This window comes from Nicotiana tabacum, chromosome 16 (assembly GCF_000715075.1).
Source record: "Nicotiana tabacum cultivar K326 chromosome 16, ASM71507v2, whole genome shotgun sequence".
Taxonomy (NCBI): domain Eukaryota; kingdom Viridiplantae; phylum Streptophyta; class Magnoliopsida; order Solanales; family Solanaceae; genus Nicotiana; species Nicotiana tabacum.
In genome coordinates, this window is record NC_134095.1 from 44,435,324 (window position 1) to 44,461,033 (window position 25,710).

The 25,710-nt window shown below is 38.8% G+C and overlaps 1 protein-coding gene across 1 annotated transcript; it reads left to right on the forward strand.

Annotated features, from left to right (window-relative positions):
- Positions 1-81: 81 nt before the first annotated feature.
- Positions 82-12,585, forward strand: LOC142170220 (uncharacterized). Its single transcript, XM_075232068.1, has 4 exons — positions 82-228; positions 349-615; positions 763-882; positions 12,145-12,585. The coding sequence occupies exons 1-4, from the start codon at positions 82-84 to the stop codon at positions 12,583-12,585; spliced, it is 975 nt and encodes a 324-aa protein (XP_075088169.1).
- Positions 12,586-25,710: the final 13,125 nt, after the last annotated feature.

Below are 25,710 nucleotides of genomic sequence, written 5' to 3' on the forward strand. Positions count from 1 at the left end.
GTGTTATATGACCTTCACTCCAAAAGTTTATTTGTGAGCAGAGATATTGTGTTCAAGGAAGATATCTTTCCTTTTAAAAATATGAGGTCTGGTGTTCCTTATCTATTTCCTGTTCTTGAGTTCACAGACTCCTCTCCCACCTATAATAGTTCTCAACAATTATCTTCTAATACCATTTCTCATATCACTCAGTCACCTCCTCTTACACCTGTTAGTGATGATCCCTCAGTATCTGAGCCTGCAGAGATTCCCACTGATCATTCAACTCCTCTTGAAACTCTTAGGAGATCCTCAAGACCTTCTAAACCTCATGTGTGGCTAACTAATTATGTGGTTCAACCTTAGAAGGCAACGTGTTCAAATCCAATCTCACAATATGTGGCTTACGATCAATTCTCTCCTGCTTATCTAGCCTCTTTAGCTACTTATTATGCCATTATTGAACCTAATTCCTTCAGCAAAGCTAGTGCTGATCCTAAGTGGGTGGAAGCTACGCAAGCTGAGATCTCAGCTTTGGAAGAAAACAACATATGGTCTATAATAGACTTGCTACCAGACAAAGTTCTTATTGGGTGTAAAGGGATTTTCAAAGTCAAGTATAAATCCAATGGTAAGGTGTAAAGATACAAGGCCAGATTAGTAGCCAAAGGCTACAGCCAACAATAAGACCTAGACTACACAGAAACATTCTCACTAGTAGCCAAAATGGTTATTGTGAGAGCTGTAGTTGCCTTATCTACTGCTAGTTGGTATGTATTACAGATAGATGTGCATAATGCATTCTTGCAGGGTGAAATGGTAGAGGAAGTTTACATGCCACATTCCATATGGCTTTTCAAGCCAGGGGGAGTATCAGAAAGTGTGCAAATTACACAAGTTCTTGTATGGGCTTGTCACGACCCTAAACCCGGACCCGGTTGTGATGGCGTCTCTCGTGAAGACAAGGCCAGCCGACACTTCCCATTTTCCAATTTTATTAACAATTAAGCATTTAGAAACAGTCAAAACATGATAACATAATCCAAAATAGCAGATAATATCATAAATATGCGGAAGAACAACCCAACACAGTCCGAAACCGGGGTGTCACTAGTCATGAGCATCTATAAGTTCTAATACCAGTCTGAGAAGTCTATAAACTATTACAAACTGTACGATATAGAGATAGAAATGACAAAGAGGGAGAAACACAAGACCGCAGACGTCAAGCAGCTACCTCGTGAACTCCGAATGTCCGTCGGGAGCTCTCAACTCACACTGGCAGGATCAGCAATGCCTGAATCTGCACACAGGGTGCAGAGAGTAAAGTGAGTACTCCAACTCAGTGAGTAACAAATGTAAATAAAGACTGAAAGCAAGAAATCATGTAAGGCACAAAACATTCTATAATGAAGCAGTAAAACCAGTAAATTAGTGAAATATAGGTAAAATTCTTTATCTCAAATGTAGTTTCATGAAAAGCTTTTTTTCCAAATGATTAAGTAGGTAAATGACAGTCAATTATGAAAAGCAAACACATAAAGGCTCGCCCATCGGGCACAATATCAATAAATCCGTCCCTCGGGAAACACTTCAGAACAGTACCAGCCCCTCGGGCTCAAATCTTAGATCATAATACCAGCCCCTCGGGCTCAATCTCACATCACAATGGGTATCCGCACTCACTGGGGGTGTACAGACTCCTAGAGGGGCCCCTTACGGCCCAAGCGCAATAGCAAGCCACCTCGTGGCATCATCACTAGGCCCTCGGCCTCGTATCAATCAATCCACCTCGTGACGTACATATCTCAGGCCCTCGGTCTCATACTCAGTATCAAATATTTCCTCACAACATAGGCCTTCAGCCTTACTCAGTCAAAAATCCTAACAGGCCACTCGGGCAGTAGTAAAACATGTTTCTCAGCCCAAAATATCATTTAAAAGATCATTTAAGTGTTAAAACAGAGTAAACATGGCTGAGTATGAAAAACAGTGAAATATAACATGATTGAGTTCAAGTATAAAGTCAAAACAGTGAGGAAATACCAGTAAAAATCCCCGAAGGGTTCAAATAGTTGGCAAAAGACCCCAAATATAGCATTCAACCCAAATAATGATGATAAAAAATAGATTTCAGTCAAATACGCAGTAAAATCATCAATCGGGACGGACCAAGTCACAATCCCCAACAGTGCACGACCCCATGCTCGTCATCAAGCGTGTGCCTCACCTCAATATAGCACTACGATGTGCAATCTGGGGTTTCAAACCCTTAGAACATCATTTACAATCATTACTCACCTCAAACCAGCTAAGTCTCTAGCTCGCGACACCTTTGCCCCTCGAATCAGCCTCCACTCGCGTCGAATCTATCCAAAAACAGAACGAGGACGTCAAAATATGCTAAGGGAATGAAGCCCAAGCGAAAACAATCAATAAAGGGTACAAATCCCGAAATTACCAAAACCCGAGCCCCGGGCCCACGTCTTGGAATTTGATAATTTTTATATCAATAGATTCCTTATCTCCCCACCAGTTCATACATATCAAAAGTTCTCAAATCCGACCCCAAATGGTCCTTCAAATCCCCAATTAAAGGCCTCTTAAACTCAAGCCCTAATCCCCAAATTTTTCTTCCCTAATCTCCACTAAAACCTTGATTAAACAATGGAAAAACGATCTTAAACCCAAGTAATTAAGCTTAGGGAACTTACGCAACTGATATCCTATGATTCCTCTTGAAATCCTATGCCTTAGCCTCTTTCCTGTCTTCAAAAATGATAAACTTAGCAAACTTTCGCGAAGAAGACAATTTATACCTTCTGCCCAGACCTTTTCGCATCTGCGGTCCCATACCCGCTTCTGCGGTACCGCATTTGCGGTCATTCCTCCGCTTCTGCGGAAATTACTTACCAGCCCAAAATCGCATATGCGATAAGCCATCCTTATCTGCGACTCCGCAGATGCATCCATCCCAACCGTTTCTTCCATTCCTGACATTCTTCCATAACCCACTTATGCGGCTCCTCTCTCGCATATGCGGCGCCGCACTTGCGGTCCCCAATCCGCAGGTGGGAAAATAAGCAGCAAATTCAACAGCTGCAACAACAATCCAAACTTCTCGTTAACCTTCCGAAATCACCTCGAGGCCCCCGGGACCTCAACCAAAAGCACAAACATATCCTAATACCTTATTTAAACTTGTTCCAATCATCAAAACACCTCAAACAACATCAAATCACCCAAAACACATCGTATTTAAGCCAAACTTTCCAAAATCTTCAGAATTCCTCTTTTGATCAAAAACCCAACCAAACCACGTCCGAATGACCTGAAATTTTGCGCACACATCCCAAATGACACAACGGAACTATAGAAACTCTCAGAATTCCATTCCGACCCCTATATCAAAATCTCGCCTACCAACTAGAAATCGCCAAAATAGCAACTTTGTCAATTCAAGCCAAAATCTACTCTGGACCTCCAAAACCCATTCCGATAGCACTCCTAACTCCCAAATCACCTCCCAAAGCTAACCGAACCATCAGAACACACATCCGAGCCCTCTAACACATAAATCAATATCCGGTTGTCTTTTCCAACTTAAACTTCCTTAAAAGAGACTAAGTGTCTCAAACCTTGCCAAAATCATTCCGGATTCGATCCGACCAACACGATACCACATAACACGGATAACAAAGCATAAAGAAACAGAAATGGGTAAAATGGAGCGGTGACTAATGAGACGACTGTCCGGGTCGTCACATCCTCCCCAACTCAAACAAACGTTTGTTCGTGAACGAATCAAGAAACATACCTAAAGACTCAAATAGGTGAGGATATCTGCTCTACATCTCCCGCTCGGTCTCCCAGGTAGCCTCCTCCATGGGCCGACCTCTCCACTGCACTTTCACTAAAGATATATCCTTTGACCTCAACTTTCGAACCTGGCGACCCAAAATAGCTACTGGCTCCACATTATATGTCAAATCATCATCCAACCGAACCGTGCTGAAATCCAGAACATGAGAAGGATCCCCAATGTACTTCCGGAGCATAGAAACATGAAATATTGGATGCACATTCGACAAGCTGGGTGGCAAAGCAAGCTCATAAGCCACCTCCCCAATCCTCCGAAGCACCTCAAAAGGCCCAATGAACCGCGGACTCAATTTCCCTTGCTTCCCAAATCTCATAACACCCTTCATAGGTGAAACCTACAACAGAACCTTCTTACCAACCATGTAAGACACATCTCGAACCTTCCTGTCAACATAACTCTTTTGTCTCGGTTGCGCTATACGAAGCCTCTACTGAATCACCTTCACCTTTTCTAAGGCATCCTGCACCAAGTCTGTCCCCAATAGCCTAGCCTCACTGGGCTCGAACCAACCAACTGGAGATCTATACCGCCTCCCATACAAAGCCTCATATCGAGCCATCTAAATACTCGATTGGTAGTTGTTGTTATAAGCAAACTCTGCGAGTGGTAGAAAATAATCCCATGACCCTTCGAACTCAATGACGCAAGCACGCAACATGTCCTCCAATATGTGAATAGTGCGCTCGGACTGCCCGTCCGTCTGAGGGTGAAAAGTTGTGCTCAACTCAACCTGAGTACCTAACTCTCACTGTACAGACCTCCAAAATTGCGAAGTAAACTAAGTGCCCCTATCTGAAATGATGGAAACTGGGACACCATGCAAACGAACAATCTCCCAGATATATATCTTTGCCAACCGCTCTGAAGAATAGGTAGTACACATAGGGATGAAATGCGCGGACTTGGTCAGCCGATCCACAATCACCCAAATAGCATCGAACTTCCTCAAAGCCCGTGGAAGTCCAACAACAAAGTCCATAGTGATCCTCTCCCACTTCCACTAGGGAATATCCATCTGCTGAAGCAAGACACCCGGTCTTTGATGCTCATATTTCACCTGCTGACAATTGAGACACGGAGCTACAAATCCCATAATGTCTTTCTTCATTCTCTGCCACCAATAATGCTGCCTCAAATCTTGATACATCTTCACGGCACCTGGATAAATAGAATACCGCAAGTTATGGGCCTCCTCCAGAATCAACTCCCGAAGCCCATCCACATTGGGCACACAAATCCGGCCATGCATCCTCAACATCCCATCATCACCAATGATCACATCTCTAGCATCATCATGCTAAACTCTATCCCTAAGGACAAGCAAATGCGGATCATCATATTGGCGCTCCCTGATGCGATCATATAAGGAAGACCAAGAAACCACACAAGCCAATACCCGACTAGGCTCCGAAATATCTAACCTCACGAACCGATTGGCCAAAGCCTGAATGTCAACTGCAAGAGGTTTCTCCCTAACTGGGACATATGCAAAACTCCCCATACTCATTGCCTTTCGGCTCAAAGCATCGGCCACCACATTGGCCTTTCCCGGATGGTACAATATAGTGATATCATAATCCTTAAACAACTCCAACCACCTTCGCTGCCTCAAATTGAGATCCTTCTACTTGAACATGTGCTGGAGGCTATGATGATCAGTAAACACCTCACAAGACACACCATAAAAGTAATGCCTCCAAATTTTCAACGCGTGCACTATGGCAGCCAACTCCAAATCATGAACGGGGTAGTTCATCTCATGGGGCTTCAACTAACGAGAAGCATAAGCAATAACTCTACCCTCCTGCATCAACACACAACCAATACCAACTCTTGAAGCATCACAATACACGGTATATGAACCTGAAGTTGATGGCAAAACTAACACTGGAGTTGTGGTCAAAGCTGTCTTGAGCTTCTGAAAGCTCTCCTCACTCGTCCGGCCATACAAATGAAACACCCTTCTGAGTCAACTTGGTCAAGGGCGATGCGATAGATGAGAACCCTGAATAAAATGGCGATAATAACCCGCCAAACCAAGAAAGTTGTGAATCTCTGTGGCTGAGGATGGTCTAGGCCAACTCTGAACCACCTCTATCTTCTTCGGATCAACCTGAATACCCTCGCTGGACACCACGTTCCCCAAGAAAGCCATTGAACTGAGCCAAAACTCACACTTGGAGAATTTTGCATAAGATTCTCCTCCCTCAATCTCTGTAACACAACTCTCAAATGCTCCGCGTGCTCCTCCTGACTACGCGAATATACCAGAATATCATCAATGAAGACTATGACAAATGAGTCAAGATAAGGCCGGAACACACTATTCATCAAATGCATGAACGTTGTTGGGGCATTGGTCAGCCCAAAAGACATCACCAAGAACTCATAATGACCATATCGGGTCTTGAAAGCTGTCTTAAGAATATCTGAGTCCCCGATCTTCAACTGGTGATAACCTGAACGGAGATCAATCTTGGAGTACAATTTCGCTCCCTGAAGCTAGTCGAATAAATCATCAATGTGAGGCAAAGGATACTTGTTTTTAATTGTTACTTTGTTCAATTGCCTATAATCAATGCATATTCTCATAGTGCCATCCTTCTTCTTCACAAATAGAACAGGCGCACCCCAAGGTGACATATTAGGCCGAATGAACCCTTTATCAAGGAGTTCCTAAAGCTGTTCTTTTAATTCCTTCAACTCTGCTGGTGCCATACGATACGGCGGAATAGAAATGGGCTGAGTGTCCGGCACCAGGTCAATACCAAAATCAATATCCCTGTCCGGTGGCATGATCGATAGGTCTGTAGGAAACACATCAAGAAAATCCCTCACAACTGGGACAGAATCAATACTAGGAGTCTCAGCTCCGACATCCCTCAAAAAAGCTAGATACAAAAGACAACCCTTCCCAACCATACACTGGGCTTTCAATAATGAGATCACTCTACTGGGGACATAATCAGTCACACCTCGCCACTCAATCCGTGGCATACCCGGTATAGCCAATGTGACTGTCTTAGCATGACAGTCCAGAATAGCACGACATGGAGATAGCCAATCCATGCCCAAAATGATATATAAATCCACCATACACAATAATAAAAGATCCACACGGGTCTCCAGACCCCCAATAGTCACCACACATGATCGGTACACGGTCTACAACAACAGTATCGCCCACCAAGGTAGATACATGAACAGGTGAAGCAAGAAGCTCACGGGGCGTACCCAAATAATGAGTAAAGTATGATGACACATAAGAAAAGGTGGAACCGGGATCAAATAATACAGAGGCATATCTGTGGCAGACTGAAACAATACCTATAATAACGACATCAGAAGCAATAGCATCGGGTCTGCCTGGAAGTGCATAGAAACGAGCCTGACCGCCACCTAATCGACCTTCCCCTCTGGGGTGACCCCTAACTAACTGACCTCCATCCCTAGCTGGCTGGGCGGGTGGTGGTGAAGTAACTGGCGCTGAATCCGATGACTGAACCCTCTACTGAGATGAGCTCGCAAGACGACGAGGGCACTGCCTCCACATATGACCTATCTCACCACACTCATAACAACTCCCAGTTGCTAGAGAAGGGGACTGAAGGGAACCCCTCACACCGGAGTGACTAGCAGATGCACTCAGCATAGAAGAGCCCTGAGCTGATGGAGCACGGGATGAACTCTGAGCTGGAAGGGCACTAAGTGATGACTGGCCCTACTGAGAACTATGATAACCATGACCTGAAGACGCCCCACGATACCCTAGGCGAGAATGGATGAGCAGACCTGAATGGACGGGCTCTGCCATGCTGAAACTGACCTCTCGAAGGAGCACCACTATAGTCTACCAGATCCTTGAGGCCTCTTGGCCTCCCTCTCCTCTCGCTCCTGGCGACGAACAGACTCAATATCACGGGAGATATCTACAAACTTCTCGAACGTAGCACCAGATACCCTCTCCTTGGTTATGAGAATACGGAGCTGATAAGTGAGACCATCAACAAACCTCTTAATCCTCTCCCAATCTGTCGGAACCAACCAGATGGCATGGTGAGCCAACTTAGAGAACCTCAACTCATACTGTGACACGATCATCTCCCCCTGACGCAACCACTCAAACTCGCTACGCAGCTCCTCTCTGCGATACTGCGGCACATACTTCTCCATAAAAAGAATGGAGAACTACTGCCAGGAAAGGGGTGCTGCACCAACAGGCCTACGCCTCTCAAAATCCTCCCACCAAGTGATAGCAACTCCTGAAAACTAATAGATAGTAAAAGAGACCCTGCTGGTCTCCAAAATACCTGCAGTACAAAGCATCCTCTGATGCAGTACAAAGCATCCTCTGGATGTTCCCCCGGCGTTTGAAGTCCCTGCATGACCTGCTCAGGTGTGCGAGCAGTGGGAGTCTGATTACCTCCCCCGGCCTACGAAGTAGCTGCGGCTGTAGTGGCTGAAACTGCCTGAGCTAGGCCAGTACAAACTGATAAGATCTGAGCCAAGGCCTCCTAAAGACCCGAAATCACAATGGGCACAACTGGTGCCGGAGCTGGTGCTGCTGGAGCGTCCATAGCTAGGACCTGGTCCTGCACTGGGCAGCTGGTGGATCTACAGGTGCTGCCCTCGCTGCCCTGCCTCTACCACGACCACGACTGCATCCTCGGCCTATGGTAGCCACAGCTGGTGGCACTAGTGGTCGTCCATCCTGTCCGGTAGCACGTGTTCTCACCATCTGTGAGAGAATAGAATAACAGAAGTTTAGTACTTGGATAAACAAGTTCGCACGAAAAGAATTTGAAGAATATGAAATTTTTCCTAAAGGTTCTGCAGCCTCTCGAGGATAAATATAGACATCTCTGTACAGATCCGCGAGACTCTACTAAACCTGCTCATGATTCGTGAGACGTATGTAACCTAGGCTCTGATACCAACTTGTCACGACCCTAAACCCAGACCCAGTCATGATGGAGCCTCTTGTGAAGACAAGGCCAGCCGACACTTCCCATTTTCTAATTTTATTAACAATTAAGCATTTAGAAACAGTCGAAACATGATAAATAATCCAATGTAGCAGATTATATCATAAATACACGGAAGAACAACCCAACACAACCCGAAACCGGGGTGTCACTAGTCATGAGCATCTACAAGTTCTAATACCAGTCTGAGAAGTCTATAAACTATTACAAACTATCTGGTATAGAGATAGAAATGACAAAGAGGGAGAAATATGGGACTGCGGACGTCAAACAGCTACCTCGTGAACTCCGAATGTCCGCTGGGAGCTCTCAACTCACACTGGCAGGATCAGCAACACCTGAATCTACACACAGGATGCAGGGATTAAAGTGAGTACTCCAACTCAGTGAGTAACAAATGTAAATAAAGACCGAAAGCAAGAAATCACGTAAGGCACAAAGCATTCTATAATGAAGCAGTAAAACCAAGTAAAACTAGTAAATTAGTGAAAGATAGGTAAAATTCTTTATCTCAAATGTAGTTTCATGAAAAGCTTTTTTTCCAAATGATTAAGCAGGTAAATGACAGTCAATTATGAAAAGCAAACGCATAAAGGCTCGCCCATCGGGCATAATATCAATAAATCTGTCCCTCGGGAAACACTTCAGAACAGTACCAACCCCTCGGGCTCAAATCTTAGATCATAATACCAGCCCCTCGGGCTCAATCTCACATCATAATGGGTACCCGCGCTCACTGGGGGTGTACAGACTCCTGGAGGGGCCCTTTACGGCCCAAGCGCAATATCAAGCCACCTCGTGACATCATCACTAGGCCCTCGGCCTCATATCAATCAAGCCACCTCGTGGCGTACATATCTCAGGCACTCAGCCTCATAATCAGTATCAAATGTTTCCTCACAACATAGGCCCTCGGCCTTATTCAGTCAAAAATCCTAACAAGCCACTAGGGCAGTAGTAAAACATGTTTCTCAGCCCAAAATATCATTTAAAAGATCATGTAAGTGTTAAAACAGAGTAAACATGGCTGAGTATGAAAAACAGTGAAATATAACATGACTGGGTTCAAGTATAAAGTCAAAACAGTGAGGAAATACCAGTAAAAATCTCCGAAAGGTTCAAATAGTTGGCACAAGGCCCCAAATATGGCATTCAACCCAAATAATGATGATAAAAAATATATTTCAGTCAAATATGCGGTAAAATCATCAATCGGGACGGACCAAGTCACAATCCCCAATAGTGCACGACCCCACGCTCGTCATCAAGCGTGTGTCTCACCTCAATATAGCACTACGATGTGCAATTCGGGGTTCAAACCCTCAGAACATCATTTACAATCATTACTCGCCTCGAACCGACTAAGTCTCTAGCTCGCGACGCCTTTCCCCTCGAATCGGCCTCCACTCACGTCGAATCTATCCAAAAACAGAACGAGGACGTCAAAATATGCTAAGGGAACGAAGCCCAAGCGAAAACAATCAATAAAGGGTACAATCCCGAAATTACCAAAACCCGACCTCTGGTCCCACATCTCAGAATTAGATAATTTTTACATCAATAGATTTCTTATCTCCCCACGAGTTCGTACATATCAAAAGTTCTCAAATCCGACCCCAAATGGTCCTTCAAATCCCTAATTAAAGGCCTCTTAAACTCAAGCCCTAATCCCCAATTTTTTCTGCCTTAATCTCCACAAAAACCATGATTAAGCAATGGAAAAACAATTTTAAACCCAAGTAATTAAGCTTAGGGAACTTACCCAACTGATATCTTTTGATTCCTCTTGAAATCCTATGCCTTAGCCTCTTTCCCGTCTTCAAAAATGATAAACTTATCAAAATTTCGCGAAGAAGATAATTTATACCTTCTGCCCATACCTTTTCACATCTGTGATCCCATACCCGCTTCTGCGGTACCGCATTTGCGGTCATTCCTCCGCTTCTCCGGAAATTACTTACCAGCCCAAAATCGCATCTGCGATAAACCGTTCGTATCGCGACTCCGCGGATGCGTCCATCCTAACCGCTTCTGCGGTTCCTGACATTCTTCCATAACCCTCTTCTGCAGCTCCTCTCTTGCATATGCGGTGCCGCACTTGCGGTCCCCAATCCGCAGGTGCGAAAATACCAGAAGCAGCAAATTCAACAGCTGTAACAACAATCCAAACTTCCCGTTAACCTTCCGAAATCACCCCGAGGCCCCCGGGACCTCAACCAAAACCACAAACATATCCTAATACATTATTCAAACTTGTTCCAGTCATCAAAATACCTCAAACACCATCAAATCAACCAAAACACATCGGATTCAAGCCAAACTTTCCAAAATCTTTCGAATTCCGCTTTTGATTAAAAACCCAACCAAACCATGTCCGAATAACCTAATATTTTGCACACGCATCCCAAATGACACAACGGAACTACTACAACTCTTGGAATTCCATTCTGACCCCTATATCAAAATCTCGCCTACCAACCAGAAATCGCCAAAATAGCAACTTCACTAATTCAAGCCTAAATCTACTCCGGACCTCCAAAACCCATTTCGATCGCACTATTAAGTCCCAAATCACCTCCTGAAGCTAACCGAACCATCGGAACTCACATCCGAGCCCTCTAACACATAAGTCAATATCCAGTTGACTTTTCCAACTTAAACTTCTTTAAAAGAGACTAAGTGTCTCAAACCTCGCCAAAATCATTCCGGATTTGATCCGACCAACCCGATACCTCATAACACGGATAACAAAGCATAAAGAAATAGAAATGGAGAAAATGGAGTGGTAACTCATGAGACGGCTGGCCGGGTCGTCACAGGGCTGAAGCAAGCACCCAAACAATGGAATCTTAAACTGACCGAAGCACTCCTAGATATGAAGTTTGTGCAAACCCATTACGATTACTCTCTCTTTACTAAAAATCCAGGAACAAATTGGTGATTGTACTAGTATATGTGGATGACTTGCTTATCAGAAAGTGTGCAAATTACACAAGTCCTTATATGGGCTGAAGCAAGCACCTAGACAATGGAATCTCAAACTGACTGAAGCACTCCTAGATATGAAGTTTGTGCAAAATCATTATGATTACTCTCTCTTTACTAAAAACAGGAACATAACTGGTGATAGTACTAGTATATGTGGATGACTTGTTGATCACAGGCAACAGTCTACACTTTATTAGACAAGTCAGAAAAGAGTTACAGGGAATATTCAAGATGAAGGATTTGGGAGAATTGAAATATTTTCTTGGAATTGAATTCTCAAGGTCTCAAAAGGGTATCTTGATGTGTTAGAGAAAGTATGCCTTGGAACTGGTTTATGAACTTGGTCTAGCAGGTGGAAAACCAGTCTGTACACCCCTTGAGTTCAATCATAAACTCAGTTCTGTTGAGTTTGATCAGGAAGTAAGTAAGAATGCATCTGAAGATATATTACTTGAAGATAAAGGCATCTATCAGAGATTGATAGGTAGATTACTGTACCTAACTATGGCAAGGCCAGACATAGCCTTTGTAGTACATTTACTCAGTCAATATATGCATGCACCCAAACTCTCTCATATGGAAGCTGCAAAGAGAGTGGTAAGGTACGTTAAGTCTACACCAGGACTTGGACTTTTTATGCCTACTGGTAGCTGCAATCAACTTGTAGCATATTATGATTCTGATTGGGGAGCACGTGTGGAGTCTAGAAGATCAGTTTCTGGATATGTGGTAAAGTTGGTGGTGCACTAATTTCCTGAAAATTAAAAAAAACAAGGAATAGTGTCTAGAAGCTCAGCGAAAGCAGAATTTCAAAGTATGGCAACCACAGTTGCTGAGATTGTATGGCTAGTTGGACTATTCAGAGAACTAAGCGAGGATATCAAATTACCTGTGTCTTTGCACTGTGATAGCAAAGCAGTTATTCAAATTGCTGCACATCCTATCTTTCACGAGAGGACTAAGCATATAGATATTGATTGTCATTTTGTAAGGGAGAAATTGGTGCAAGGACTAATTCAAACGTAGCATGTTGGGACAACAGAACAAATTGCAGATTTACTAACTAAGGCATTGTGCAAAGAAATAACGTGAGTACTTACTGAGCAAGCTGGGAATGAAGAATGTATAACATCCATCAGCTTGAGGGGGAGTGTTGAGGAATGTGAGTTCCACATATTTAAGTGTAGAGTTAGTTAGTGATTAGTTATAACTAATTAGTGGACTAATACAAGTAGTTAGCGGTTAAATCGTACTAATAGTAGTAGTGTTTTGTAAATAGGTAGACCGTACATTTTCAATATTCAGAAATGAAGTAATGTTCTTCTGCTCCACCTCTATCTTTTTCCTAACTCCTATGTATACCGCTATAGCTAGAGCTCTCTTAACAATTGCAAATTATACCTGACTTTCAAATATCAGCAGTAGCTAAAGGTGAACCTTCATTGGCGGTTATTAAAAAGTTAGAACTAATATTCCTAAAAAAAAATATATAGAAAAAAGAAGAGGAACTCTACTTAATGACTTCGATGAGTTGATAGGAGTTATCTTTGCATTATTATAACTGTTTATAGAAATTCAGTTATTATTGTCAATACGGACAAATAAGGAAGTAGTTAAATCACTTCTGATACCTTATGAATCCTAAAGTATCAACAAGTAGTTTGTTGGACGTTCTAGGATTTGTGTGTGATTTCAAGTAAGGAAGGAATTATTAAGTAAAATTTAGTTGACTTTACAATCTTAAATATTAGAAAATATTAAAATTCAAATAAGAAAAAAAATTTAATTATCAAAATTTTAGTTGACTTAAAACCTAAATATTAGGAAAATACCTTATGAATTCTTTAGGATTCTTTAGGCTTTTCTTTGACTAGGATTCAGTTTCTTTACTGCCGTGTGTGGGTTTCTTTTAGGTTTAGGCTTCTTTAGATTTTTCTTTGTTTCTTCATTCTTTCCTTGTAATTAGGATTCTTTTATTGCCCATACTGCCGCATGTTAAATTAATGCTGCACATGCACTAGGATATATTGTTGATATATAATTGAAAATTGAAAGGTACGTTACAATGTTTTATATACGATTACCATTTACCAGCTCAAAACTTGACTTATTTACAAATTTTGCTTAGGTTGTTTGGGTCATTGCATTCGTAACTTAAATTTGCTTTCCAACTTTATTTTTTTTTGGTATTTAGATTCTCTGTCTTAGAGCATAAAGAATTTATATTAATAGTAGGTTTACCCTTTTCTTCTATAATATCGTATCCAAGTATCAAAAACAAGGATTCATCATGAGTTTTCAATGTTAAATAGTTTAATAAAAATAGGTAGGCACTTCTTATGAACTTTCGTGAATGAAAGGTAATATAAGAGATATTTACATGAGAAATAAATCTGTTTGAATAAGTTGAATACCATAGGAAAATAGCTAACTCAATTTCGTGAATTCAAATAATTAATGGTATAATATAATTTATGTATGAGGATTGTGATAAAGTCAAATAATCATCGATCATGTGAAATTGATAGAAGTTAAACTTCATGTAGTTTAATTGTCTTTATACTATATATTGTGTCCTACTGATATCATAAGGGAGTTAGATTGACAATAGGTACTATAAAAAAAATAATGAAGTATACTCTTAGTTAAGATACCTAATAAATGAGATTTTTCATGTCGTTATTATTATACAGAACTTGTTGCACTTGATATCTATATACTAGGCATATAATACATGTATGTGCGTGTGCATGGATAGAGAAAGAAAGCTCTTCAAGACGAAAACAAGAGTAGAAACAATTCATATAATGCTACGTATTGATTAGAGAAATAGAACAATATTATATTTTGCTCATAGGAAATAACTAAATTTAAGTTAAATATATTTGAAAGATGAATGAGGACTTTTATGTGACAAAGTTTATTGTTTTATTGAGTTAGCTATATATAGAATCAATATTAATAAATATGGTAAGCTTAAAATTTTACTCTATAACTCAAATACAAACATGTTTTTAACATATATAATATTATGTGATTTTATTTTTACAAAATTACTCATCGAGATGGGGTAAAAAGCACGAAGGCCCTTAGCAAAATATCGTTCGTCTTTTTTATCCTTTAAAAATAGAATTCACACTAGATAAAATAATCATTTTGTTATTTTCCTAATATTTAGGACCTAAAATTTTGTCAAAATTTGAGTATTAAATCTTTCCCTATTTAAGATAGATACCTAAATTATAAGACTTTAAATTCAATTAGATTTTGTACCTTACATAAATATTTTGGAGACGCTCTTTTGACTATTTGATGATATTACAGTAGAACAATATTAGTACAAGTAGTTTCTTTATGGAAAGTGACATAACAATGGTACTCCGATTTTATTTATGATGAATAAAATAATTATTTAACATCAATGGATAATTATTATTTTTTTTTTTTTGAAAAACAATTTTTACTTCACTTAAATTTTTAATAAATTATATTAACTTGTTCTTATTATATGGTAAATAATGTGAGAGTAAAATTAAAAACTACTAAATATATAGAAAAATAATGTTTTACTTTTCTATTAATTTTGTCCTCTTCAGTCAATCTATCTAGACTATTATAAAAGCACGAAACTTCAACGCAAAATTGATTGATATTCTTATCATTTAAAATAAATTCATATTGGGTCAGATTACCGTTTACTTAGTATTTTTATTATTACTTAAGACGTCAAAATTAATTAAAATTTTGACTATTAAATCTTTTCTTATTTGAACTAAATAAAAACTCCTAATATTTAGGAATATAACCCAATAAAACTTTAAGTCGAGTAAGTTAATTTCACAAGAATTTATAATTTTAAGAATTGTTATTTCATATGGAACAACAATAATCCAGGTAACATTAGAAGTCTTCCCCTTCAAAATACCAATAGAAGAAGACTTAAAGCAAATTATACAAAAATTGTACTCAGGAGCTCATAATTATTTTCAGATCATCCAAAACTTTAAAGATTTAAGTTGTAATGTTAGCTATTTTTTCATCCTAGATTGGACACGTGCATATACCAGAATTGTACAAGAGACTATGCCCAGTGGCTATTTCAAGCTATTCTTATTTAAGACAATGTCAAAAAACATATTCCAAAATTGTTGCCATGGTATTTTATAGTTTCTTATAGTGTTGATAAATCTATTAGGAATATGTGACTAACTGATATTACTCATCAATATTGAGCTAAAGGAAATAATAACATTTATTAGTATATATAATCTCTTTCATAATAATAAAGTATTTGTAGAGCAGAGACCTTCTTTTATTGAGGTAGGTAAATATGATTACATTCATCATTTTTTCAGTTTTTTTTTAGTTTTTATTTAATAAGTTAGACAATTTTGTAAATAACCTCTATGTAATTTTACTAAATTTATATTCAGTGATATCAAATACACGTGCAACGCGCATACTCTAAGACTAGTTATTATAAAAGCCCGAATGTTAAATTACTAAATGTTTAACGATAAAAATATCCCCGAAATATTAATCGACTTTTATACTCTTAACTATTTATATTTATTTTGACAAGATCTCACAAGGGAAGGACACAACTGGAAATATTATATGTTAGGAAGAAGAGTTGTAATAAAAGAAGGCGTGGAAGAAGTATAGTTATGAATGGAATAAGAATTGCTTTTTGATAAGGTATAAGAATTTGCCATCAATATATTTACAAGGCAACGAGATTAATTTCAAAACTAACGACATTGTTGATGGATCGATGAGAATTTAGTTAATGTGGTGCAAGTCACAAAAATATCATCTAGAATTATTGTTATAGTATAATGGTGTTCTAATTTCTTCATGTTATATTTAGTGCGAGTTTGATTCTTACCTTAAACTTAAGAACACTACAGTTCAATCTATTCATCGATTTTTTTCTTTTTTGGTTTCAGCAGAATATTCAAGTTATTATCTCGAGGCCAATGGATCTTCTTGGCTACATTCTACCTCTTCGGCATCTTTCAAAAGCAACTAGGACAATTCACGAAGGATGTATTTAGGATCTATAGCTGTTCACGATGGACAGAATTTGTGTGTAAGTCTGTAATATTGATTATAGTTAGCCTTTTAAAATAGATATTATTGACCATCTCATCAAAGAACAACTATGATATCAGTTTAATGATATATTTGTTTCTATGGTGCTTGCAGACTCTTTTCGTCAAGTTTCCTTTGGACGTGTATATTTATAATATATTAGAGAAGAGATCTTGGCTATTATGCCGCGACTTGACAATCTAATCTAATTTTTGTTTTAATGAAGATCGCAGTAATCAATATTGGTGATGATGGAAAAGTTGCTTCTACCATAATTAAGGCACATCTTACATATTCTTGGTCAAGATTTATTTTAAGCACCGCACGAACCAAGCAAAAGGATAAGTGAGACTTTAGACCAAAATACATATATATATATTCGGGAAAATCATGATTTCAATCCAACTCTATTGGTTTTGGTTTTGGTTTTGGGTTTATATTTTTGGAAATCTGTTGTCGATGTTGGTGTTGTTATATCTTACCTATTATTGAAGCTCCAAAGACGCAACAAATTTAAACGTTACTAATACTATTACTTTTAGAGATGACTTTAAGGGTGCTGAGAAATGTTTAAGGTACTTTATGGTATGTAGCGGTATGTGCATAATATTATAATGGTATTTCATTCTAGGGGTATTTATGCTAAATGATGGGACTTTAGCTATCTAATTTCGATCTACGGTCAAAATATGCAAACATTAATTAGCACTTTATCTATTTTTGATTTCAAAATCAACTTTGCACGAGAGTTATGTTCACATATATATAAAGATAAATCATTATGATAAAAGTTGTGCTTGCGTCTTACAGAAAAATTGATGAGGCAACTGGGCAATTATCAAGGTTTGCTAATATACTATGTATATTATGCAGGTCAAATAGAAACATGTTAAAGTCGTAGGTAAGATACATTCACATTACAAATTTCTAAAAACTACAGGTACACATATTATATATCGAACTAACTTAACTAAATTAATGATTTTTTTTTTCCAGTTTCAGATGATGTTTTTCAGGTTCAGAGAGGGCGTCCAATTATTTTTTTCTAGTACTGTGATAATGTAATAATATTAATTTTTCGCATCTAAATGATTGTTGCATTTTTCCATGTCAGTTGCTTTAAAATAATTTTTTCTCGTGTATATAAAATTGACTTAAACATCTGCATGTCATTATTTAGAAACTAGTATATATATATATCATTTGAATTTCCCACTCATCAGTTCAATCAATCACAAAATGAAAATGGATAGGAGAAATCGTCATCCTAACAAGCCTAAGGTTAGGGGTATTGGGGAAACTGAGTTTGTGCTATTTGAAAGGTATATTGAAAATTTGGAGAAAGTGGAAGGAGAAACCAGTGAAGCCCCAATTTTGGGTAAAATGGCCGAAGGAGAAACCAGTGAAGCCCCAAAGGAAGAAGTCAGTCCCAAGTCCCCTTCCGAAGGTAGTCCCAAGTCAGCCACTCCCAAGTCATCCTCTGAAGAGGTCACTCTCGATGATGAACACCTCGGTCCGTATGAAAAAGCAGTCCACCGAGCTTCCGATCAACTTACTCCGTCCATGCATCTAGAGAAGGTTGAAGCTTGCTTCAAAATAATGAGGAAGGTGATAATTAAGAACCCTATTCATGCTCGTACTTTTTGCCAAATCTCCCGAAATATTGGGGGATTTAAAGGCAACGTAAGGGTTTTTTGCAAGGATTCCAAGACTAAGAAGGAGATGAAGGAGGCTTTGGAAGCATATGGAATCAAAGTTACCAAGAAATAATAGTCTTTTTCGTTTGTTTTTTGAATTCTGTTCCTCTTTATATAGGAAAGTAGGAAAACTAGGCAATGATTCGAAAAAGTTAGTTTTCAGTCTCTAAGTAACTGATTCACAATTTGTTTTTTCTGTACCACATAGTAACAGTTAGATTGATCTCACCATTTTTGCAAATTGATGAATTTCCATTTTCATTGCCTTTCTGTATGCTAGTACCTACCAAAATGCATGTTAATGTTATTTTATGCCACGATTTAGAGCTTAGATTGTTGCACTTCTCACGATTTATGTAAATTAATCTCTTTCTGAAGTATAAGTTTCAAATCTGCTAAATATGTTTCAGAGATTGTTCAGAAACTTTTTACTTGCTGAAAGAATCATGCCCTTTAATAATTGTTCACCAATTTCATATTGAATGCTACCACCTACTCAGCCGTGCACCGTATGTCGTAACTACATTAAAGCTTTCCAAGTTACATAATAATCATGTCTACTTTTCTCTCACTACGCCAAAGATATCATTCTTTACTGTCATGTCACTTCTTTGTTCAAAATCTATGATTTGCTTCAAAATAGGAGAAAGGATAAGAAAAACAGTGATATACATGCTGGAATGGCGAAATTTTTCTGTTGGTGCTCTATTGTATTCTTAGTGGTTCAGCATGAAAGTTGCAAAATCCATGCTTGTGTGAGTTCTGATTCTTGGATGCAAGTATCTGCTGCCTTACAGTCATGTCCAGTTCTCTGATTTCTCCTCATTAGTCTTTCTCGATCTTGTGACTGTACATCCAATAATATTGTGGCTCTTTAGTGTAATCACATCAGTAGGATCCTTGGTTTCATGTTCTTGCCACCTTTAGCAGCTTTGGCACGTTTTGCTTTGGGTGTAACAATCACCTGAAGTCGGTTGCTGCTGCATATTGGAAGCCTCAGGCTAATTGCTTGCCTTCTTTCACAGTCAAGATTTCAGGTAGTGTGTATACAATCCTGAGTCATTGTATTCCACATGGAAGTGGAGTTCCGTCTCTGTTGTCCCTTTTTTTGGAGTGGGGCTAACAGTCAGTGCATATCTCGCAATGGGAGAGCCTCGACAAGTAGCCCCCTTGCAACACCTGGCATCATGCATGGATCTACCTTATCTAATGATTCCACTCAACATTCTGATTCCTGAATCTTGAGTGATGCTGTTACGAATGGTTTTATAAATCATACAAGACCGAGGCCTCTAAACAATGCAATATATTCTCAGTGTGTACTTGCTATGTGTTCCTTGGCAAAGGATCCCACCACGTATTGCAGGTCTTGGCCGGAGAGTCATTTCCATTTTTGGGATTGAACAGGTTGTTGCCAAATCTTTTAAGCCAACTGGTGAAACTACAACAGCTCCAAACACTGGTTATACTTGATTTGCTCGATATTCTTCTTGATTTGACATGAATGGAGGTAAATTTAGGTTTTTATGGAGATTATGGTCCATATCCTTTTTGATTGATGCGATTATGGTCTATGTTATTACAATATCTGCAACAATGGTCCACAAACATATCATCTATCTAACGACTTATTTTATACATTTTTCTTAAAATATTCTTTGTGAAATGATGCTGGCCTCGTTTAATACCCTTTTCTCAATAAACTGTTGTTACAGGACATTTACCTCTGACTTTTAGTATCAGGTGGCCTCTCCCTTTTACTTTTTGTGTGATAAGCTTCTCTAGTACGTCCAAATTCAAATATTTCATTTTTGAGATGTGAGATGTGCATTCAGGCTTTAATTTTTCATTTTTAGTTTCTAGTGAGCACTTATTGATACTGATTTTGCTCTGTTTAGCTTAAAGTGTGATGTTTAGCTTAAAGCATATATATTTCTATGTATATCGCCTCATATTTTACTTTTGTTTCGTGAATTTGGGATGCTAAATGTGTTGATTTATGTTAATTTGAAGTGTTTTTATGTGTAGGAATAATTCGAGAGCAATTGGGGGCGAAACGCGCAAGATTTGAGCCAAAACGAATAAAATCGGGAAACTTGCGAATTTGGGCGCCACCAGCACTACCTGTGGTGCCAGAAACAGAATGTAAAATAATGGAGCGCCCTGGTGGGCGCCTGGCGCCGAGCTGGGCACCGTTGATGCGGATTTCGTCTTATTTTGCCTGGGACAAGGTTATTTCGGCCCTAGACCTACCCAAAAACGTATAAAAGCAAGACTAAACCTATTTTTGAAGGGGAAGACGCCACTTTAGAGGGATCTAACATACTTTGAAAGAGAATTCACGTGGGGCAGCACACACCACGCGTGGAGGAGGCTTCTAACTAGCTTTTCTTCTCTTCTCTTCCTTTAATTTCATAGTTTATTAGTTCTAGAGTCTTGGGTGCTACATGAACGTTGTAGTTTGAAGCTTGAATTGTTCTTATTATTTTATCATATTGGTTTATTTATTCAATCTTGCACTTAATTATTTGATTGCTTGATCACCAATTGAATACTATCTACGAATCTAGGGTTGAACTCGGGAGAGGGAATTCTAGATTGCATATAAGATTGAGTAGAGCAAGATCTTAACTCTAAGGGGGAGCGGATTTGCGGTTAGGATAGGAATATACCTAATCGCCTTGCTTGGTTACTATATAGGAATTATTAATTCATTCTTGTTAATTCTAATTCTATAGGAATATAGGCGTTAGGATTCGCTTGAATAGATTAATTGTTTGGTTTAATTTAGTTGATAGTTAATTACAAGTCCCTGTGGGTACGATATCTGGACTTACAGTCCTATATTACTTGTCAACCACGTATACTTGCGTGTGCGTTTGGGAGCAATAAGTTTTTGGCGCCGTTGCCGGGGACTTAGAAATTAACTATTCTACTAGATTGGATTTTTACTTTTTGCCTATTCAAGTTTTTTTTTTTTTTTTTAACTTAGTTATATTTTATTATCTTTGTTGTCATGGCATCTTGGAATGATAATTGGTCGAATATTGGTTATTCTTATTATGGTGATCCTTGTCCATCTTGTGGAGGACTACACTTAGGGCAAAATTGTGCATCTCAATCTGATGTGGGGAATTTTTGTAATGTGTGTGGTTGTCAAGGTAGCCATTGGGATGGTTGTCCTAATTCTTACTATGCTTCTCAGAGTTCTTATTATAATGTTTCTAATAATTTTATGAGTTTGATAGGAGCAATGAAGTGGAGGATATGGAAAGCGTGGCTCGTATTATGGACATGATAAGACAAATAGCCGAGCAACAAAACATGATGAGGCAAATAGTCGAGCAACAAAGTCTTGATGCCTTAACGATCAAAAGACTCCAGGCTAGAATGGACGAATTAATGGCCAATTTCCAAGAAGAACCTCAATTCGATGAAGAGAGCGAGTTCCCACAAGAAGATTATTTTGAAGAAGCAGATATAGTGAGCCAATCTTGGCTAGAGGAACAAGCTCAACTGATAAAATCTCAGGAGTTTCTCTGTGATGGTCTTTCAAATATGACAGAACAACTGATAGAAGGAAGAACTAAGCTCAGGCAAGAGATAGACCAATTTGGCTAAGATATCCATGACATGCAGGCTCAATTGAATAAGAAGGTTGAGGCGTCTGATGCCTTATAACCAATTGTCGTGGATATTGGCTAGCTTGTGGAGCGGAAAGAGGAATTTCAACAATTCGACCAAATTATTATGAATGATGCCAAGGTTGACGAAGAGTGCAAAATTGAGGATGTCAAACATAATGCAATTTTGGAGTTGGAGCGTATTAGACCTCATTCTAAACACTTTTCAGCATTGTGTTTGGTTGGTGACATGGGAATTGATCCATTCGAGCATATGGAGTAGCCAATAGATGAGGAACAAAGTGTTTATATTCTGAAATTTGCAATGCCAAGGAGACAAAACGACATCCCTCACTTAAAAGCCAAGAAGTGCAAGATGCGATATTATTTATTTGGTTCTTTTGTATTCGCACCACCACCCCAAGAGCGTGACAGAAAAATTGATGCAAAATTGGAAGCGCAATTCGTATCTTCAAAGTGGAAGAAAAAGTGGTGAAAGTGATGGCATCGTGCCACGACGTTAAATCAAACGTTTGTTGGGAGGCAACCCAGTCTGTATTTTAATATTTTATTTTTTATTTTTTTATATAGTGTCAAGTTTCGTGTTGTTTTTGTTTTGCAGAGTAGGGGAAGTCTGAGTACCCGAAGTTGCAGTTGAGGAGCATGTTTGAGCTTAAGTGTGGGGTCGTCCCGACCCTTCAAATTGAGGATCATGTCCGAGCTAGGCCCGAGAGGGTCTCAGGGAGTATTTCTCACCCTTGTTTTAATATTTTTCTCTATGATCATGCATCGAGGACTATGTATAAAATAAGTATGGTGTGAGAAAACTATTTTCAGAAGTGTAATTGTATAAAACTATTTTTTTATTTAGTTTTTCTTTTAGAACTCGTTATAGACATAGTCTAGGTAAAAAAAGTAACGAAAATTGAAAAAAAAATTTTAGAAAAAGTTCAAACTTTTCCTGACGATGGATCTTTTTGGACACCAAAAAGATTTTTTTTTTAAAGATAGTTAGGTAGTATTACTTGGTTTTTCTTTGGGCGCCGGTTCTTTTCCAAGGGTGTAGCTTGAACCGGGTACTTTATTTATTTTTAGGAGTAGTTTAGGAAGAAACTGAGTCGCTCTAAGATACTCATTGACATGGTTGATGCTGGCACATTAGGCTATGACATACATTCTATTTTTCCGTGTATTTGGTTTGAATTGTGAAGCCTAAGTAAAGTAAATAGTATATTTTGTGAAGCCTTTTCTCAGTTGCTTGACTTGTATACCACATAGTGCAATGTTGCTTAAATTTCTCATTTAATTGTGCTTGCTTAACTTGAGAGTTGAACAGAACCGTCTTGATTGAGTCATGTGCAACGTGTGTGTGAGGATTGTGATTTTCTGTGCTATCCTGTGTAGTCTAGAACTTGCCCCGTGTGTTAATTGAAGCGAAATTGTAAGTTGTGCTAATCTAGGAGATGACGTAGGCATTTTCTTGCTTGATCATAGATGTGCTTGTCACATAAGAAAATAAAAAAAAATCCGTTGCTAGCCTCTTTGAGCCTATAGACCTTTTCTTTGGCAACCACATTACAAGCCATACCCCTATTTTGTTCTTACTTTGATATTGATTGAACCTTTACCTCCTAAGGCACTTAGTCGCTAAAAGAAGTAAGGATTAGAGATTGGGGAGTAGCTTTTGAGTGGAACCATGGAAGGGCCCGTTGGTGCACTAAAGTTGAAATCAAAAGTCACTAGCCGATGAACTTTAATGTATGGAGTGTGTGAAGAAAAGAAGAAAAAAAAAGAGAAAAGAAAAGAAAAATTGCAAGAAAAGAAAAAAAATTATGATAGTTCAAATAATGTAGAAAAACACGCACCTCCAATTCTTATTGATTTGTGCTAGTGGAATTATAGAATTGCTTGATTGAAAAGAGGGCTATGTTGCATATGGTTTGGGACAAGTAAATTGGTTGAGAAGAATATATTCTTAAATTGTGAATGTAGTGTATTAAAGTGCTTAGGAGGGTTAGTCACTATTTCTAAATATATCATACTCGTCCCTTGGCTTACATTGCAACCTTAAAAGTCCTAATTGATCCTAGATTTGGCTAGCTTAAATTAGAAGAGACATACACTACGGGCAAGCTTATGGTACGACCACGGGATGCATATGAATTATTTGTGAGAGTGAGCGAATTTTGCTCAATTGTGTGATGTCCTTAATCTATATTCAAAAGTATATTTGAATGTGTGGACTACCTATATTCACTCTTTTGTTTGTTGGTAAGGGCACATGATCTCATGAATGATTGGTGATGTTGTAAACTTTCTTGTTGGGTAAGTGCATGAGTTGAGGGTGCTTAGTGGTTGCAAGTCGGCTCTTGAGGTTAGGTGGTGACAAATAGGTTGTTGGAATTTATTGAATTGAAATATTATACTTGGGTATGCTTAAACGGAAAGAATGTGAAATTGTATGTGTTCATACTTGTGTGTCGGTATTGATAATAGTCAAGGGTATAGTGTGTGGTTAAAAGTTAAAGTGCTCCTCTATAATTGATACGTGTACGTAGTTGGGGGGTTTATTAGATAGTCCAATTGCTCGGGGACGAGCAAGAGTCTAAATGTGGGGTGTTGATGTTTAGCTTAAAGCATATATATTTCTATGTATATCGCCTCATATTTTACTTTTATGTCGTGAATTTGGGATGTTAAATGTGTTGATTTATGTTAATTTGAAGTGTTTTTATGTGTAAGAATGATTCGGGAGCAATTGGGGGCGAAACGCGCAAGATTTGAGCCAAAACGAACGAAACCGGGAAACTTGCGAATTTGGGCGCCACAGTCCTACCTGTGGCGCCCGAAACAGAATGTAAAATAATGGAGCGCCTTGGTGGGCACCTAGCGTCGAGCTGGGCGCCGCTGACGCGGATTTCGTCCTATTTTACACGGGACAAGGTTATTTCGGCTCTAGACCTACCCAAAAATGTATAAAAGCAAGACTAAACCTATTTTTGAAGGGGAGGACGCCACTTTAGAGGGATCTAACATACTTTGAAAGAGAATTCACGTGGGGCAACACACACCACGCGTGGAGGAGGCTTCTAACTAGTTTTTCTTCTCTTATTTTCCTTTAATTTCATAGTTTATTAGTTCTACAGTCTTGGGTGCTACATGAACGTTGTAGTTTGAAGCTTGAATTGTTCTTATTATTTTATCATATTGGTTTATTTATTCAATCTTGCACTTAATTATTTGATTGTTTGATCACCAATTGAATACTATCTACGAATCTAGGGCTGAACTCGGGAGAAGGAATTCTAGATTGCATATAAAATTGAGTAGAGCAAGATCTTAACTCTGCGGGGGAGAGGATTTGCGGTTAGAATAGGAAATACGTAATCGCCTTGCTTAGTTACTATACAGGAATTATTAATGCGTTCTTGTTAATTCTAATTCCATAGGAATATAGGCGT